Here is a 16,339-nt window from a genome sequence, read left to right as displayed (position 1 = left end):
TTCCAATGTGTCGTCATAATCTTGGAAAACTACTAGCAAATCTTCCCCTTAACCTACCCTGCAATATCCATACCATCAGAGCTCTGCTGATGACGGTAAGAGGGATCAACAAGCTCAATAAATCCCTGGCGCTGACTGTCTTAAGGTCTATTATCATTTGGGCGAGTGCGAAATCTCTCTCGCCTGGAGCCATATTGCAGCTGCCGCTCAACTGTGCTTCAAACTTGGCCTTCATACTGATGCACATTTAGGACATCGGCTAGAAGACACTCGCTCATCTAGGGCAATGCTGTTCTGGTTGATTTACATGATCGACAAGGTTGTATCCCTGCGACTCAATAGGCCGTTTTGCATTGACGACAGAAATGTGTCAATAGGATTGGATTGCATTGAGGGGCTTCCAGGGAAACGGCTTTGTGTTGTCGTGCCAAAGTGGATCAAGATTTCAATGATCTATGGTAAAGTATATCTTGATTTGCACTCGGCAAAGGCTTTAATTGATACACAAGATGCACGAGAAGCGCGGGCTCGAAGTCTGGCAGATGAACTAGAAGCCGTGTTCTACTCAAGGGATCCAGTGGAAGTAAGTCGATAAGGTACTCCATGGGGACACAGAGACACTGTACCGGAAAAAGGGTGACATGGAGCTTGGATGGATGCTAACTCGTACTAGGATCAACTTTTCGAGAGTATGGGCCAGAAGCTGGGAACCGCCGCAGTGGATATTCAGCGAAGTGTCGACATGGTCTCCCATCTGTCGTGTCTCACTTTAATATACCGCACTATCCAGCCTACACAAGCCCCCGGTTCAGCCTTCTCAGAAGAATGCCTAACGACGGCCAGAGAGTGCCTCAAAAAGCAACGTATTTGCTTGGCCAAGCTTGGCAGTGCTTCGCCCTTCTCTCTTGACGTATATATTGAATGGTAATTATTTACGTTTCACAGTTTGCGAGTTACTCTGACAATACTTTAGGGCCGTCATGGGATGGCCATTCGTACCTTTCGTGGTTGTATTCTGCAATACAATCGAGAATCTTGACTCAAGTGGACTAGCTGAACTTTGGAGTGTCATAGAGCCTTTGAAGCTCATCGAAAGTATTTTGCCAACGTCTTATAAGAAGCAGTTGCGACTGTTGGTAGTTATGTACGACGTCGCGAGCAAATATCTCAGCTCTCAGTCTGATGCTCTGTCAGCAGCATATATGGAGCCTTCGTTTGAAACTCCTTTTAATCTTCTGTTCCCACAAGTCGGCATGCCTGTACCAGGTTGTGAGACGCAGATGCAGCAGGATTTCAACGTAAGCCCAGATGACAGGACGGCGGGGCAGAAGGCAAGTTTGATACGCTCGGCGGCAAACCAAATGAATTATCATGGATTACAGGAAATTGACTACGGCAGCCAGTTAGGGTATTGGTTGGAGTGTGATCAGAAGCTGCTTCAAGCTCTTGAACATAGGTTTTAATGATGTATGTTGAAACCCCATTAGAATAACAATTTGCAGTTCTTATATCCAAAGTTCTAAAATGGCCCGGAATGAGAATCGTCGAACATCTCCGAGTTATGCGCATTTCCCCCCAGCCAAGACTCCAAATCGTGAATATTGTATGACAAAAACGGCGGATAGACACTTTCTTGTTCCTGCGCGAACGCTCCACTACTGCCATCAGCATGTCCAGACTGTAAGCCGAGGCCGAGGTCCCACCCATATGGATTGACTTGGCCTGAGAATGGGAGGCTCAAGCTCGCCAGCTGACCAAGGGTCGGGTGGGTTGCTTCTTGCGAAACTGGGGAGCATTCAGCGTAGCGTAATGCAACTTCATAAAGTGCTTTGAACAGGGGATGCATCCTTCCTGCAGCCTCCACAAGGACTGGATTCGATTCCATCGACGTTATGTAGTCCTGTAACCGCTTAAGATCTTGTTTATTACGGGACTCGATGACATGACAAGCCATAACAATGAAAGGAATAAAGGGGGAATAGTTAAGTGTCCTGGAAACAATTGTGAGGTTAAAATTTCAAAGTTATTTGTCAATTATTTGCAATAATTGACAGTGATCTTACATACCAGTGAACGTAAGTTGACAAATATTGTGGCTTTATATCCCTGAAAGTCGCGAGGAAATCATGGTGTCGTTGCATCGCCATCCTGGCTGCTTCAACACATAAGGGAGACAATGCGGATGGAGGATCCGCAGATGAGCAGCTGGCCCGATAAACAAGAGTGAGAAGCGAGGCACGCGACACGTCGTCAGAAAGTGTAAGGTATTCGACCATTCTTTGGCCGTACTTGTCTCTGGCATGCTGTAAATGCTGGTCCTAAAGCTGGGTGTTAGATTTGTAAACTTCTCCTTTTCCTCATTGATGCTCATACACTTATTTCTCGAGATCGTTTGTCGAGGTCATAGAGCTCATTTGCAAGAGCCTCGACCCGAGATTGTCGAACATGAGGGGGGTTAGCCATGGCTTCAGGGCTGTATAGCCGCTTATAGATATTGCCTTGACAACGAGCAGTATCGATCCAAAGTGCTACTGATGCATTCAGAGATGAGGGGCCCTCATGTAACGCGGGCATGGGCGTAGTGATCTCCCAATCTTGGATGACCGACGAACGACCAACACGTAATGATAGATTTTGTCCCATGAGATATGCCATCCAAAACAACAATTGTTTTGTTTTCATGTCATCTGAGACTTTGCCATTCTGTGGAAGGGACAGTCGGTGGTAGCCAAGCGTTCGACAAAGGTCTAATGTCCTGGAGGCTAGATTCCATGCTAGAACCGGTTTGTGAATTTGCATAGTGTAGATTGCCTTTAGTCACTGTCAGTTAATAGTAGACATGATTCCAAACTCATATAAAGACCTACGCCCAACAACAAAGCAGTAGCCATTTCTATCGTTGTAGGGAGATAAAGTGGCAAATCAGCTAGAGCCGACTCAAGATTAGTACGACACATGGAACAATACCGCTGACTTTGACCTTCATCTCCCGTCTCAAGCTGGGATTTTTCGATGAACAGCTCGAGCAGACCATAGTGGACAATGATATGATCAGTCACCGAGGCATCTTCAGAAAAGTAGACCCTTAGGCACATGTATGAAAAGGACTCCAGGGGAAAGAAGTCGCTAACCCACGCAACTGTGTTGAGAGGGTTTGACGAGTGGTTGTCTGCGACGTCAATATTGAGCACACTGCATAGGGACAAAAGTGTGGCATGGCAACTCACCTTTTGCGGTGCGTATAAGCTCTACAACCTCTTCAATTGGTGGTAGATCACACTTCTGTAAAGAAGGTTTAGTGACTTGTTTTGCGACGGGAAATGACTCCTGGGGCTTCAATAGACCATGTTTCATTGCTTCGATGACACAGCGAAGCGACTCTAATGCCTCTTTGAGATTGCGGTTAGACTCTGTCGCTAGATTGATGCCAGAATCCCTATGGAGAAACTCATTCCCGAATTCATGTCGGGAAGTCAGCGAGCACTCAATTTCCGAGCCAATGTTGTTCACACGGGAGGCCGTAGACCAATTTCCGGATGACAAAGATTGGCCAACATTATTCGTTTGATTGGGATGTTTAGATGTTGATTTGATTGGCTGACTGTTCGACACTGGGATACTCCTATTGATTTCGTCCAAGAGTCGAGTGATGTCATCAAGCCTGTGATCGATGAGATCGATCTTTTCTTTGCTATAGTGCCGTGGTCAGATCTTGAATCCAGATCAAGCCAGACCGACAAGAGATGTGCCAAATCTAAGATTACTAGGAGCTTGAGGAGATACGAACTACTTATCAGAAACTGTTGTAATACTTTGGGTCTTTGCTCTCGGTTGCCTCTCTGCTTTGGCGCAAGCAATATTCGCCTGGAGACATTGTGTGCATGGGCAATTGCCGTCACATCGGATCTTGGAGATAAATGTCAGAACGAAAGATTAAATAGTCGTGGTCAATTTAATGCAGATATCTTACTTTGCGTGAGCGGCATTGTTCACACTAGGCATGTGCTTGTCAGCAGGTTACATGTTCTGGGTTACGGATTTACCAACGGCTTTGCGGAGAGACATTCCAGATGCCGATGGTTCAAGCACGCCCCTATTTGGATCTGAAGGTTCTCCGTGTGAGTTCGACATGTCATCTAAGTGGACTGAGTTCAAAACGTGGGCCGAAAAGGATTCCGTTATATGAAGAATGGCAATAAAAAGAATGAAGTGGAACTACTCTGTCTAAGAAATAGTAGAAATGCAAATCGACTAGCACTGCGGCCCGAGATAATCCGGGACGTACCCACGAAAGCTAAGCTTAAGAATTTCATAAGAGAAAACAAAAAACACAACATAGTCCAGGACAGTTAAGGTTATTGAAAGATGAATTTTGTGACTTTGTGAATCACGGCCTTATCGGGATAATCTCGACATCAGCACAACTGAGGAGGTGTGTTCTGGTCAATCCCTAGCAACACTGCTTCATCTACCTAATTATGCCGAGGTCACCTATGCACTGATTCTGCTCATTGAAGCCTTGATCTCCCAATGGTCTCGATCCCTGATATATCGGGGGTTCTGAGCGATGATGGAGCAAGGTAGGTAGTGCGCGTGGTTGATGTTGTAAGTCACACTTCCACTGACACCAATCAGGGACGAAGCAAGTGCAGCATCACACATGGTATGGCACGTGCTTCCCCATCGACCAGCAATAGCTTCCCTGACCCATTTCTGTTCCAGATCCTGCTTCAAGTGGAGTGCTTTGCTCTCTAGAGTAGCAACTTCAAGATGTCGCAGTGCATCCATAATGATGGCCGCAGCCGGAGCCTCGCGTACTTCAAGAACCTTGGCGTCGGTTCGAATCGGCTCAAGTCCAACAAATCGGCCATGTCCAAACTTTCCTACCTCGACGTTGAGGAGGGCGATGGCTTCGATGAGAGGCAACTTGTTTCCGTTGATCGAGATGAGGTTTCCATCCTTGAAACTCAGCGTAAGCTTCTGGGGAGAGCAGTCCATGTTGCGCTGTGTCCACTGGTATGCAGCTTCTGGAATGGTGAAGCTCTCAGGGTCATCCAGAGGGCCACTTTCGAACTCTCGACACCACAAATTCTCATCACCGCTGAGCTTTCGGTCTGATAAGAAGGTCAATCCAACTGCAGACAGCTCTTTGGCCTTGTCCTCTCGAGAAATGGCCGAACGCACATACGGACTGCCAAAGTCTCCAGAAAAGGCATAACGTTTGATGCTGTTGTTGAGTCGGGGCAAGCTGTTCTGCGACAAGTTGGCCGTATGAAGAAGAAGCTTCGCGTTGAGACTTTTGGCGTAGTCGGTGACTAGACGAGCGATAACAGGGCGGCTGAGAGAGCTGCTGACGGGGTACATTCCCATGTATTTTGCGTGGGCACGGATGGCTGGTATGACACCTTCCTTGACTAATCGCTCTCGGCCGTCGAGGCATCTGAAAGACGCACCAAAATGGGCAGCGTTCTTGGTGAGTTCCTCCTTGTCGATGGGTTCTCCAACGTCCACAGCTACGGCATGAATGTTGGTGAAGCCAAGATGGTGAAGTCTCATGAGGAGATATGTGCTATCCAAGCCACCACTGAACATGGTGACAACAGGAGCATCTCGGTTCTCGAACTTTTCAGCAATATGCTCAAAACTTTCAATCCGACTACTCTCCTCGCGGAGTAGTTGGACCATGGGCTCTTCGGGCTTGGATTGCTTGACATTCAGCACAGCTCTCTCGTTAGGCTTAAATGCTGGGTCATGGTCAACATGAAAGGCATTGGCTTTGCCATGATCCATGAACAGGACTTCAGATGCTTGAGTCTATCTAGGTCATTAAACTTTGTTCTGTGTATGTATTGCATTCAGTTGCTTACCATTTTGTTTTGTTATCTTGCCTCTGAATTGTGGAAGGGGCTTTTGGTGAAGAATATGTCGCTCTCAAGATGGTTGAAGATGAGGATGCTATGATTTACAAGGTGAAATAATTTTGCACTGTAATGAGGATGTGTTTAGGTCAGATTCTCAAGATTTATGACGACAAACACAGCGACCTTTAATCTATTGTCTTCTTCCACCTGTTCTGTACAACGATCAACACAGGTTGTTAGAGCGACTGCGTTCACCTATCGTCCCATCTTGTTCGGGACTTTGCGAAACCATGTGCGTCATTCATTTGTCTACGAAAAGGATAACTGATACCAGAGGCATATAGCACTAGTAGAATGCATCAGTAGTCATGTTTCTCCTGCGTGCGCAACTGGCGGTGTCGTCTGCTGTTCCATCACACGCCCCTAGGTGTAATGACCGAGAATAAATCTAACAACCCGTTCCGCAAATTGACTTTTACCAGGCTTACCAGGGACGACGTCCAGCATGTGAGATTACTTGGTGATGTACGCGGGTGGAGTATGGAATAAGTGGCTTGCTGAATGGGGGAATGCAGCTGCAAGTCTCCACGATAGGTCTTGGAGTGCGTACGGTACGGTACGTACACGTAACCTGAATATATTGCGCCCGTGCCAAGAATGTTTCCGGAAATTTCCCCTCAGTTGCACTAGAGACAAGTCGCCCAGTTCAACTGCTCTTCTTATCTTTGTGGTCTATTTAACTTTAGGCTTTGTCTCTGTATAGCAGTCTGCTCAGAACACCACACCAATCTAAGCAACAAACAAACAAAGCAATGGCTCAAATCATTCAAAACGGACATCACGTATCTGAGACTCCAGATAAGCCATCATCCAATGGCGACCAAAACCCAAGAAAACAACAACCTGAAGACCAAGAACTTGTTGCACTTTTCGCCGCATCAGACACCCCTGCAGTCTCCGATGCCCTCGACAAGCTGGGTATACCAGGCCAAGTTATGAACATCATGCCCTTGGCCAACTACCAAAAAGTCACCGTCGGGCCAGCATTTACTGTGCGATACGTACCTATCTCCAGTAGCGGCCCACCAAAAGGTGTCGGCGACTGGATCGACAACGTCGCTGAAGGCGATGTCATTCTCATCGACAATGGCGGTCGGACAGACTGTACTGTCTGGGGTGATATTATGACTCAGTACGCTGGCATCAGAGACATTGCCGGGACGGTTATTGACGGTGTTTGTCGCGATGTGAACCGTGCCATTACTGATGACTACCCCATGTTCACGGCTGGTCGATTCATGAGGACTGCAAAGGATAGAATTGAGGTGGCAGCTGTGAATGAGCCTGTTGGGATTGGACATGTGCATGTGAAGCCTCGCGATATTGTTGTTGCGGACGCCAATGGTGTTGTTGTTGTTCCAAGGGATCGCGCTCGCGAAGTGGCTGAGATAGCGCGTCACATTGACGAAAGTGAGGAGCGTATTCGGGAGATGATCGCTAGCGGGACGACACTTGGCCAGGCACGCGCTGAGCTCAACTATCATAAGCTACAGCGCAAGGGTTAGTTAGTGCTTAGATGTTGAAGAATATCATGACTTGGAACAATGTCATATATTTCCACAAGCCATATGTAATTTATAGTAAAGGTGAGGTATTGTAATAGTGTCATTATTGTTCTTTCAAACAATTCGTTGTGTAACAAAGAATCTCACAAAAAGACTCGACCCAGGTAGCAGTGACACAAATATAGTTATACTTAGGTGAACCGATTCAACATTTTCACTATGTACACTGAAGAACGCCCAACTATCGCAGAATCAGTAGCTCGGGCGTAGATAAAATGAAAATGGTATTATGCCAAGCTTGGTCAGAAGCTACTCTGTACCCACCGCAGGCGGCATCTATATAGAGCCTAGTCTAATGATGCCCATTGGTTATCCCATTGCCGACGCCGTTGTTCACCCCATTAGTGATGCCGTTTGCTTTGCCGTTAGCTTTTCCATTGGCCTTTCCATTGAGCTTCCCGTTGGAGGCACCGTTTGACGACGCGTCTGCCACTCCCAGAGCTTCCTTCATCTGAGCTAGGTCACTCCGATGAGTCTTCATAACAGACAAAATATCAACACTGGTAACAACCATTTTGAAATTCTTCAGCCAGTTAACATCTTCAGGCTTCAGCCTGAAAGCAGGAATCATGAGTTGAATCCCAGTTTCCTTCGAAGTAGCTATCATTTTGGAGATAGCCTCTTGGAACTTGGACTCATCAACAAGACCATTGGGGTTGCGGACTGGAATACCCAGAGTGGCCTTCAGGTCTGTAACACCAACCATGAGCACGTTGACTCCGGGGGTTCTTGCAATGGCATCGACATTCTCAACGCCCACCTTTTGTGACGGTCAGCAATGATATTAAAAATTCCATGGTGGATAACTCTTACATCGCTTTCAATCTGGCAAATCACTGAGACATTTCTATCTGCAATAGTCTCTGATGTCCATCCCTCAGGAGCAATGTTTGTGATTCCATCATACAATGCAATTGGAGAGATGGATCTCATTCCGCCATTGTAGGCATGTCTGACCTTGTAAACAGCTGCTGCTGCCTGCTCAGGTGTATCAATCTGGGGGAAGACGATACCACCCGCACCTTTTCAGGTTAGCTACCTCGGTCATCGATGTTGATATCAGATACTCACCTGCGTCCAAGGCATAAGCTAGCAAGTCGGAGTCAGGACTGGGAACTCGTACAAGAGCAACAGTCTTGCCCTCGCTGGCAAAGCTAATCGTCTGAATAAGAGACACAAGAGTCTCTGGATTAGTCGGCCTATCCTCGTTAGATACTGACACTGGATTTTTGCTGTAGCAACATACACATGTAAAGTGTCGACAAAGATAAAATCAAAGCCAAGTACAGCTACAAGTCGGGCCATTTGGGTATGAGGAATCCCCAACATGCAACCGAAGATATGTTGTGGTCGCTCATGGTCTCCTTCATAATCAGCAGCACCGATTGCGCCGTTCAAGTTAGATGGCTGGAAGAGGGATAGAGCTCGGAAACGATCCATGTTGGGTGATTGATGTCAAAGCGAATAATGAGATTCCTTGTGTGCTGTAGTGTAGTTGTTTGTTAGGTAACAGTCAAGATTTGTCCTTGCACTTTTGTTCACGACCCTTCAGATGAGGACTCCAAGAGTAGTAACAAACATAAAGCGGTGTGATTTGATTGCATCTCAGTGGCTTGTAAGTTGAGGTTTGCAATACGCATTGTCAGGGCAGCTGTAATTAGCGTCGTACATGATGTCTCAATCACCGTGTAGAGTGTTATGCCTTCACCGTCCAGCCTCGTCTAGCGACACCCCTTATTGAACCCATCAAGTGATGACGACATTTTGTTTGATCCCGGTGCCTGTTGAGGGACAACGTCGAGAACGGCTGACAAGGTTCAGTGAAAACAAGGTCGTTAGTCGAGGTACGGATGCAGGAGAGGGGAGATCTCGTTCCCGCGGATATTTGCATAGGTATGTGTCGTGGCCGGCAGGGCATCTACCATATTCACTGGTCCGGAACCACATTCCCGGTTAGATGCGCCACTGCAAACAGCGCAGATCAGAGGTGAGCTGTTTTTCAACATAGACTAATGCAATGATAACGACTAATTTCTTATGCCACGGCAGTAAAACGGACTATCCCGCTCTGATCGGCATAGTAGTTCAACTCAATTTTATGTGTTAAGGTTAACACATGCAAGTTTTCAGCATGTGTGTCTCTCATGTTGTTCAACGTCAATAGGCGGTAATCTTTGATGAGTCCGACTAGAGCCCGTCGGTGGCTTGAGACTAGGTAAGCTTGGAAGTCTATTACCCCGCCAACTATTGCATAAAGAAAATGATAATGAATGTATGTCTCTCCCGCATTGACGCATGTGTCTCCTTCAATGGCTTAAATGTTCCTGGTGCTGCAAAGTTCCTCCCATGTGTATCCATATGTCATCGCGATAGGCTACTGGGACACTAGCGTGATAGTCCTGCATACATTTTCCCGAACCTGCATCCCTAGACTAGTTGCGGAGTCGGATCACGGGCCGCTGTTTGGTGCATTCCAAATTTAGGCGGGAGAAAAGGAAAACTAGTCTAATAGGCGGTTATTAAGTAAAGCTAGTTCATTCCTTGTTGTCTCCACAGTCGATTGCTTACTTGCATTAGACTCAATCTTGTTACAACAGCAGCAAGACATGCATCCGATGGATCAATTAACTACCGGGGTTAGGTCTCCTTTTTATCTCACTGCAGATTGTGTCTTACACGTCACCTCCCACCTCCCCGATCCATGCTTTCAGCTTACTTTGAGTTTGCTGATCTCTACCATATCGGGAGAAATCTCATCTCACTCGGAACGCCTATCTGCAGATCTGATTCCGGCACTCTTGCAACTATCCTTGATGTGTGCTGACGTTGCAGAATCAGGAATAGCAGCACCGTTAGTGTCCAGCAACACAGACCGCCATTTCATGTAACCGCCAAGGGAGATTACACTTCTCTTCGACTTAGCTGTACCCTATAGCATCTGGTTGACTTACATTGCTCGAGAATCTTTGTTGTCTCTCCAAGTTTCTCATGCAACTTCTGTCTACATAATGGTTACCCGTGTAGCTATCCTCGATGACTATCATGGTCTGTCATCTTCGCACTTTTCCAAATTGGACCCTTCAAAGTATTCTTTCGAGCACTTTCCAGCTACATTGCGTCCGTATCACAATGACGACACATCCCAGGCTGAGAGGGATGAATTGGTTCAACGATTGGAACCATTCGAAGTTATTGGTAAAAGATAACCTGCACCGTCACACCAATCAAACTTTGCTAATAACCGCCTTCAGCTACCATGAGAGAAAGAACACCTTTCCCTAAGCAGTTGATTGAGCGTCTTCCTCAACTCAAACTCATTCTTAGCAATGGTCGTCACAACAAGGCCATTGACATGCAAGCTTGCCACGAGAGGGGTATCCCGGTGACAGGCTCTGATGCCCAAATGGCCACGGTGGCTACCTTGGAACACATCATTACCATGATACTAGCGATCTGCCGTGACATTGCACACAACGATGCAGCTGTCAAGAGTGGTAAGTGGCAGACCAGTATGGTCACTGGTGTCACTGGGAAAACCCTCGGCATCGTTGGCTTGGGACGTCTGGGTAGCTCTGTTGCTCGAATCATGAGTTCAGCTTTCGGCATGAAAATCATCTGTTGGAGCTCAAATCTGACCCAGAGCAAAGCGGACCAGCAGGCGGAAGCCCAGGGGTTGTCAGTTGAACGCCCAGATGGCGAAAAGACATTCAAGTATGTTAGTCGCGATCAGCTCTTTTCTACCTCTGATGTAGTCAGTCTGCATTTATTATTGTCCGATCGAACAAGGGGACTAATCAAGTCCGAGGACTTGTCAAAAATGAAACCGTCTTCATTTTTTATCAATACTTCCCGTGGTCCATTAGTGGTTGAGGAAGATCTGCTTGAGATTCTGAGGGCAGGGAAAGTCCGAGGAGCAGCGTTGGATGTTTTCAACTTGGAGCCTTTACCAGTGGATAGTGAATGGAGAGACGGAAGTTGGGGGACTGAAGGCAAAAGCCGGGTTATTTTGACGCCTCATATCGCGTACGTAGAAGAGCGCGTCATGAACGAGTTTTATGAGCATCAGGTTGCAGAATTGGAAAGATGGTCAAAAGGAGAGGCTTTGAGGAACACAATGTCCTAGATAGTGAAAAATTATGGTAGATGTTGCAATTAGTATTCAGTCCCAGAACTTCAGATGCAAAATTATATGATATCGTCTGTTGCCTGGACCGTTTTTATAATGCTCAAATCGGTTTCCTCACACAGCATCAAGACTTAGAGACTACTGAACTACGAAGTAAATATCTTGCCGTCATGGCGCATATTATAGAGATGTAGCAAAATCAGGTTGGCGCTCCAAAGCAAAGACACCTTGTTACTAGCATGACCACTGACGACAAGGTTGGCTGGTCATTTATGGGCCATTTTCTGGCTACAATAGCATATAAGAAACACTTCGCACCCCAACCATCCCACTCTGCAAAAACGCCACCTAGCCTATTTTCCTCATTTTGTACCGAGAACTTTACCGTCGCGTCTGCTGCTTAGTCAAACTCGCAACACAACAATGGCACCTCTTTTCCCCTCCGTTACTTTTATTCGTAATGGAAATCCAGTTCCCGACGTCGAACGTCAGAAGCGTCTGGAGAATCCTGAGCTGGGTATCTCCGACACTGATCATATGGCCATCGCTAAATACGCCGATGGTCAGTGGCAGACTGCAACTATCCAACCATTCTCTCCCCTAACACTGCACCCTGGATCGAAGTGCTTCCAGTATGGACAAACACTATTCGAGGGCATGCAGGTATACAAGACACCTGATGGAAGGATTGTTCTCTTTCGACCTGACAAAAATGCAAAACGCCTCAACGTCTCTGCCGACCGCGTCGCCATGCCAGAACTACCAGAGAAGCTTTTTCTCGACATGATTAAAGCACTGGTATGGGTTGAGCGCGACTGGTTCCCTTCTGGTGAAGGTGGCAGACTTTACCTACGTCCCTTCATGTTTGCTGCCGGAAACTCCGTTCGGTTCGCAGTAGCCAAAGAGTATATCTTTTGTGTTCTTGTCTCGCCAGCACGGTCATTCTTCAATCGAACTGTACTCAATGTCTACGTCGAGCCGCACTTGAGACGAGCATCTCCAGGTGGCACAGGCAGCTCCAAATGCGGTGGCAATTACGCAGCGGCTCTTCGATCACACCAAGAAGCTGCTAAGTATGGATGTGACCAGGCGCTCTTCTTGGAAGATGACGGCAAGATCCAGGAACTTGAAGTTACCAACATCTTCTTCGTCATGAAGAATGGTACAATCCGGACACCTTGTCTGAATGACACCATTCTGAACGGTGTAACACGCGCATCAGTCATGGAACTGGCCAAGCGACGAGGCATCAAGGTGGAGGAGCGCGACTATTACTTCAAAGACTTCCATGCAGACGCGACGAACGGCGATGTAATTGAAGTATTTGCCTGTGGTACAGCTGGTGGTCTCATCGCTGTCGGTTCGTTCTACTGCCCGCCTAGCGAAACAAAAGCAAGCAGTGGAACTAATGGAAGCACCGGCGGCGAGTTTCTAATTGGCGACGGTGAAATGGGCGACTTGACCAAGAAGCTCAGGTTGGAGTTACTAGGAATACAAAACGGGACCAGAGATGATCCTTTTGGGTGGTTACATGAGGTTCGGAGTGATGATCTGCCTCATTATTCTGGTAATTAGTGGTTATGGTTAACGATCATAAGCTCCTTGACTTATCACAAATTGAATTGTTTTTCATATACGAAGACCTGATGTTTTAGACAACATGGGTTAATAAATCCATAATGTATTACGATTCATCGCAGACTTACTGGCCCATTGCCCTCGCGTTCCTTTGTTTCGCCAACACTAAAACCTAAAAGGTTTTGTTCTAATACCACAAAGACTTTGTTTCGTTCGTCAGTTGAGTTGTTCAGCCTCGCCAGAGATTGCCACAATAGCTTGCGGCGGAACACTGTTCAAACTTCTACACTAGGATACATAGCAGCATCTGACCCAGTGCACTATGTCCTATCCAGCTTTGAGTGCAGCTTATGTTCCTTGACCAACGAGATACTAAGAAGAGCCAGCACAGCCCAGCCCGCCATCATCACCCACACAACTCTGAATGACTCAATGAATGACTCTAGGACCCCGTTTAGCCAGCCTTCAGGAAGATGCTGCAGCTCTTCCAACCCATTCAGAAGCCGACGGATCTCTTCAGGACCACCAGCCTTGTCGCCAAGCAAAGTCCACAGCTTCTCTTTCAGCGTATTCTGGTAGGCTGCAGACGCTATAGTTATTCCAACCGTACCGCCGACGCTCCTAGCTAGAACTGAGGCGGATATTAGTGTCATTTCCAAAGTTGTCAGTGGAATATGGCGGTACTTACAGATTGCTGATGTGATGAGTGCTTGCTGAGAGTGGTCGACTGCAGCGAGGCATGAAACAGTAGCGATTGTCAACACCGCACTGAAACCTCCACCAACAAATAACAGCCCGATACAGGTGACGTAAGGCGGGCTATTGTCACTTTGGAAAGTGAGTATCACAGTGCCTATTGTCAATGACAAGGCACCCAGGATACCAAATCGTCTGTACCTCCCAGTCCATGCCATGGCATATCCTGTTCCAAGAGCTCCGATTGACCCACCAAGAGGCGAGGGTAGAAACTTGAGGCCAGCAGTCGTAGTAGAGTCGCCAAGAACCTGGAGGTAGAGGGGTACATAGAATGTGGTGGCCATCAAGAGCATGGAGATAAAAAGACTGGCAGCACAGGCAGACAGGATGGTGCGATCACGAAGTAGTCCCACGGGGATTATCGGTTGCTTGACCTTGCTTTCCCACCAGATGAAGCCGGCAAAACAGACAATCGACAAAGGTATCGTTGTCAAAGGAATTGGATGGGTCCATGGTACTGTGTTGCCACCTGTGTTGAGGCCAAGAAGCAATAGAACCAGGAATGAAGAGGTGAGCAAGACGCCCAAAAAATCGATTCGTGCGAGATAAGTCTTCTCTGATACCTTGGCTGGCACCTTTACTAGCCATCCGATGACGGGAATAAGTAGTAATGCAGGTGGCACCTGTACTAAGAATGCAAGCCGCCAGCCAAATTCAGTGCAGTCGTGAAAGAGGCCGCCTATGACAGCTCCAAGCATTGCACCTGCTCCAAACCACAGGTTGGCAATACCTTGCATGATGCCTCTTTTACGAAGTGGTGTAAGGTCAGAAGTCAGGAACGTTGCAATGCTTATCATTCCGCCTCCGCCGAACCCTGCTATAACACGACCGATGATCATGGTGTAATGATCAGTTGCCACGCCGCAGACCAGATTTCCCAGGGCGAACAGAAAATTGCTCAGCATTAGACCGGAACGACGTCCGAAGATGTCAGTAAGTCGACCTGCAATAGGTTGACAAGCTGCATTGGAGATAAGGTATGCAGTTGCAAGCCAGGACAGCAAGCTGAGCGAATTGAATTCGCTTGAGATAGGACCTGATAAGGTTGCAATGATTGTTGAGTCCAAGGCGCCCAGGAAGACTCCGAACCATGCAGTAGCCATGATAAGTATCAGCCTTCCTAGGGGAGGTTCTTTGACGAAGACGATGGTTTCCTCATCTCCGTGGCTTGCACAAAGGGCATCATCGTCTGGCTTGTTCAAAAGAGGCGTTATCTCCGTCACAACTTGGGTGGCTTGGGTTTTTTGTGTAAGGCATTCACCACACCGAATTTCTGCCATGATTGATGTGTGAGTCGTGTTTCTTCAGTTAAAACGATATTGCAGTATGGTCAATATGCTCGCTCAATCTAAAGATGGTAAAGAGGAGCTCTGGCCTGATGACTATTTATGGCATCAGTCCATACTCCTTGATTACTTGGCTTCATAGTAGAGTTATACGGTAGCACTGAAAATGGTTACACATACATTATTCGATTGCATTCACACTTCAATGACGGGTACTTGGTATGAGGCTGGCAGATCACTTTGTCTCCTTGCATGAATCCCTGTGCAGAGTAATGCAGAGCACCAATGTCGCGAGAGAATTTCGAGACTTCTGCCTAATACTTGGCGATATGGCGGTCCAACCTAATGCTGATCGGCAGCCGAGAAATCGATATGTCCGACGGGGTTTCAGTTCAGTTAGTGGTTTGAACCCTGCTAGGACGTAGATCATGAACCAGCCGCTATGGGTCCGGGATTTGAACCACCCAGTTGGGTACTGACGATGTGAGACATGTGCTCCTCTGGTTAAGGTGGAAGTCATTCCAGTCCTTGAACACCTGAACCGCCTGACTCTCAGCTTTGACTGTTCCTCCTACCTGTCCACAAACGAAATGCAACTGTCTCACAATGATATCGTCAGAACAGACCCGCGTCAAAGCGTGAGGCCACTTGCCAGGTTCGAGGAGCAAGACGAGGAATGAGAGAATTGGAAGGCCTCAATGGCATTTCAAATCTGAAATGCGATTAGAAAACTGACAGCTTCTTAACCATAGAGAATAACGGAATACTGGCTCAGTAAGTTGTCTCAATGCTACAGGGGTTTCGTTTGAGACATGTTTTTGTCAACATTGCTTTGTACGCAGATCATCCGAGCTAGACACTACTCAGGTGACACACATCAGTAATCAAATTCTGTAACTCAACAAAATGTTGGGAGGAGTTGCGCAGAGGCTGAAAACCCAAAAGACATAGCAGACATGAGAAGTGGTGGATAATCGTAGAGAGAAAACTTACCTTGATGGTCTTCTGAATCTGAATAAAGTCTTGTGGCTGCATGGAACTATTGAGAGGATTGCGGAGATGTTATCCGGTCTTTGTTATCCCTCTACCTTTCTCCCCTCTCAGACT

At 47.1% G+C, this 16,339-nt stretch overlaps 7 protein-coding genes across 7 annotated transcripts; 3 read left to right on the top strand and 4 right to left on the bottom strand.

Moving 5' to 3' along the window:
- Positions 1-1,491: 1,491 nt before the first annotated feature.
- Positions 1,492-4,183, bottom strand: EDB82DRAFT_247208 (uncharacterized protein). The gene is made up of 8 exons (XM_065607305.1): positions 4,048-4,183; positions 3,971-3,994; positions 3,788-3,906; positions 3,228-3,691; positions 2,868-3,169; positions 2,374-2,811; positions 2,068-2,318; positions 1,492-1,991 (listed from the first exon to the last, which is right to left on the bottom strand). The coding sequence occupies exons 1-8, from the start codon at positions 4,129-4,131 to the stop codon at positions 1,520-1,522; spliced, it is 2,154 nt and encodes a 717-aa protein (XP_065464035.1). The 5' UTR covers positions 4,132-4,183; the 3' UTR covers positions 1,492-1,519.
- Positions 4,184-4,342: 159 nt separating this feature from the next.
- On the bottom strand, positions 4,343-5,642 carry EDB82DRAFT_507174 (argininosuccinate synthase). Its single transcript, XM_065608780.1, has 2 exons — positions 4,636-5,642; positions 4,343-4,580 (listed from the first exon to the last, which is right to left on the bottom strand). The coding sequence occupies exons 1-2, from the start codon at positions 5,590-5,592 to the stop codon at positions 4,509-4,511; spliced, it is 1,029 nt and encodes a 342-aa protein (XP_065464034.1). The 5' UTR covers positions 5,593-5,642; the 3' UTR covers positions 4,343-4,508.
- A 905-nt stretch (positions 5,643-6,547) lies between these two features.
- On the top strand, positions 6,548-7,541 carry EDB82DRAFT_507171 (dimethylmenaquinone methyltransferase meng). Its single transcript, XM_025727816.2, has one exon. It carries the CDS (start codon positions 6,674-6,676, stop codon positions 7,424-7,426), a length of 753 nt encoding a protein of 250 aa, XP_025582245.1. The 5' UTR covers positions 6,548-6,673; the 3' UTR covers positions 7,427-7,541.
- A 120-nt stretch (positions 7,542-7,661) lies between these two features.
- EDB82DRAFT_577419 (HpcH/HpaI aldolase/citrate lyase family protein) lies at positions 7,662-8,926 on the bottom strand (the record flags this gene model as incomplete). The annotated part of the gene is made up of 4 exons (XM_025727815.2): positions 7,662-8,246; positions 8,300-8,508; positions 8,558-8,685; positions 8,733-8,926. The coding sequence occupies 4 exons, from the start codon at positions 8,924-8,926 to the stop codon at positions 7,779-7,781; spliced, it is 999 nt and encodes a 332-aa protein (XP_025582244.1). The 3' UTR covers positions 7,662-7,778.
- A 1,231-nt stretch (positions 8,927-10,157) lies between these two features.
- EDB82DRAFT_568085 (D-isomer specific 2-hydroxyacid dehydrogenase) lies at positions 10,158-11,652 on the top strand. The gene is made up of 2 exons (XM_025727814.2): positions 10,158-10,681; positions 10,738-11,652. Exons 1-2 carry the CDS (start codon positions 10,495-10,497, stop codon positions 11,607-11,609), a joined length of 1,059 nt encoding a protein of 352 aa, XP_025582243.1. The 5' UTR covers positions 10,158-10,494; the 3' UTR covers positions 11,610-11,652.
- Positions 11,653-12,030: 378 nt separating this feature from the next.
- Positions 12,031-13,214, top strand: EDB82DRAFT_464591 (branched-chain amino acid aminotransferase, group II). Its single transcript, XM_025727813.2, has one exon. The coding sequence runs from the start codon at positions 12,036-12,038 to the stop codon at positions 13,185-13,187; it is 1,152 nt and encodes a 383-aa protein (XP_025582242.1). The 5' UTR covers positions 12,031-12,035; the 3' UTR covers positions 13,188-13,214.
- Positions 13,215-13,510: 296 nt separating this feature from the next.
- Positions 13,511-15,226, bottom strand: EDB82DRAFT_432809 (putative MFS multidrug transporter; the record flags this gene model as incomplete). The annotated part of the gene is made up of 2 exons (XM_025727812.2): positions 13,511-13,821; positions 13,879-15,226. The coding sequence occupies 2 exons, from the start codon at positions 15,224-15,226 to the stop codon at positions 13,511-13,513; spliced, it is 1,659 nt and encodes a 552-aa protein (XP_025582241.2).
- Positions 15,227-16,339: the final 1,113 nt, after the last annotated feature.

Source organism: Fusarium venenatum (genome assembly GCF_020744135.1).
Source record: "Fusarium venenatum strain MPI-CAGE-CH-0201 chromosome Unknown EDB82scaffold_3, whole genome shotgun sequence".
In the NCBI taxonomy this organism is placed as follows: Eukaryota; Fungi; Ascomycota; class Sordariomycetes; order Hypocreales; family Nectriaceae; genus Fusarium; species Fusarium venenatum.
This window is presented reverse-complemented; position numbering and strand designations above follow the sequence as displayed.